Genomic DNA, 1675 nt, shown 5'->3' with positions numbered 1-1675 from the left:
AAAGTACTATATGTACCTCTGAGATGTAGTACAGTATAAAGTACTATATGTACCTCTGAGATGTAGTACAGTATAAAGTACAATATGTACCTCTGAGATGTACTACAGTATAAAGTACTACATGTACCTCTGAGATGTAGTACAGTAAAAAGTACAATATATACCTCTGAGATGTAGTACAGTAAAAAGTACTATATATACCTCTGAGATGTAGTACAGTAAAAAGTTCTATATGTACCTCTGAGATGTAGTACAGTATAAAGTACAATATGTACCTCTGAGATGTAGTACAGTATAAAGTACTACATGTACCTCTGAGATGTAGTACAGTAAAAGGTACTATATGTACCTCTGAGATGTAGTACAGTATAAAGTACTGTATATACCTCTGAGATGTAGTACAGTAAAAAGTACTATTTGTACCTCTGAGATGTAGTACAGTAAAAAGTACAATATGTACCTCTGAGATGTAGTACAGTAAAAAGTACTATTTGTACCTCTGAGATGTAGTACATTAAAAAGTACTATTTGTACCTCTGAGATGTAGTACAGTAAAAAGTAATATTTACGCTCTAACTCTAATTTAGCTTTAATGCCAATGCTATGTTAATGCTACTTAAGAACCATAACAGAGGAAACACTCCTCATTTGTCTCTCTGTTGGTACAAACATAACTCAGTCAGCTCAAAGCTTTACAAAGACTTAATAATAATAATAATAATAATAATAATAATAATAATAGCAGTTAGCAGCTAGCCGTAGCTAAGCTAACACACAACTGAGCATGCGCAATGGCTGTTCCGTGTTTTTCATGTTGGAGGCACCAAGTTTCAGCCGTAATAATAATAATAGCAACAATAATAACACAGAACCTGAAGCATCGAACAACATAATTTGTTATTTGTAATAAAACTGAAATAATTACCTTGAGACTGCCGTCAGTAGCCATCAGCTACTCCGTCATGTTAGCTGTGTTAGCTGCGTTAGCTCCTGCTAGCTCAGTTAGCCTCTGTTCCGCCAACAACAAATAAGGCTTCCGGCGGGAGTCCTTCAGAATAAAAGCGGAGCGTCTCACTGTGAAAAGTGCACAGCGCCTCCTGCTGTACTATCATCATTATGTAGTTTATATTCTAGATATTATAATGTGTTTAAATAGATCTTCTTTACAATTCACCCATTCACAAATTATATGTTTAAATTATTTATAGATATATATATACATATTATAAATATGTATATATTACTTAATAATTAAAATGATGTATATGTATATAAATATGTGTATACATGTATATTTATAATACATATTATATATATATAACTCTTTCTCTCTTCGTCCGCTCCTGTCCTTCCTTCTCTTTCCAAATGTTTTCTCCTTTGTTCCCCACACCAGCTCCTCCAGGGTAATCGGCCCCCTCTCTTTCAGCTGGGCAGCAGCCTTGGCCCTGGCCGCCCTGCTAACTATGGGAATTTTAGTCAGTTAACCAGATGCCATGATGGGTTGTAGTCTCTGCTGCAACCACTGAGAGGGGATGTATCTCCCATTGATGACACTCCCTCTCATGACATCACAATGTATATGTAATATAATATAATATTCTTCTTCTTGTGATGTTTCTGAGGAGCAAACCTGATTATTAAATCATTATATAAGTTATTATATTACATTATATAT

At 34.6% G+C, this 1675-nt stretch overlaps 1 protein-coding gene across 3 annotated transcripts in view; it reads right to left on the bottom strand.

Moving 5' to 3' along the window:
• LOC116377408 (GON-4-like protein) overlaps positions 1-1011 on the bottom strand; it is a 7018-nt gene extending 6007 nt beyond the window's left edge. For all 3 annotated transcript variants that reach the window (XM_031839043.1, XM_031839045.1, XM_031839044.1), the window contains exon 1: positions 926-1011. In XM_031839043.1, the coding sequence (XP_031694903.1) occupies positions 926-949 (24 nt within the window). In that variant the 5' untranslated portion in view covers positions 950-1011. The remainder of the gene's footprint in view (positions 1-925) is intronic.
• Between the last annotated feature and the right edge of the window lie 664 nt (positions 1012-1675).

The sequence above is a fragment of the Anarrhichthys ocellatus genome, unplaced genomic scaffold, assembly GCF_004355925.1.
Source record: "Anarrhichthys ocellatus isolate YVR2014 unplaced genomic scaffold, GSC_Weel_1.0 scaffold1215, whole genome shotgun sequence".
Classification (NCBI taxonomy): Eukaryota; Metazoa; Chordata; class Actinopteri; order Perciformes; family Anarhichadidae; genus Anarrhichthys; species Anarrhichthys ocellatus.
This window is presented reverse-complemented; position numbering and strand designations above follow the sequence as displayed.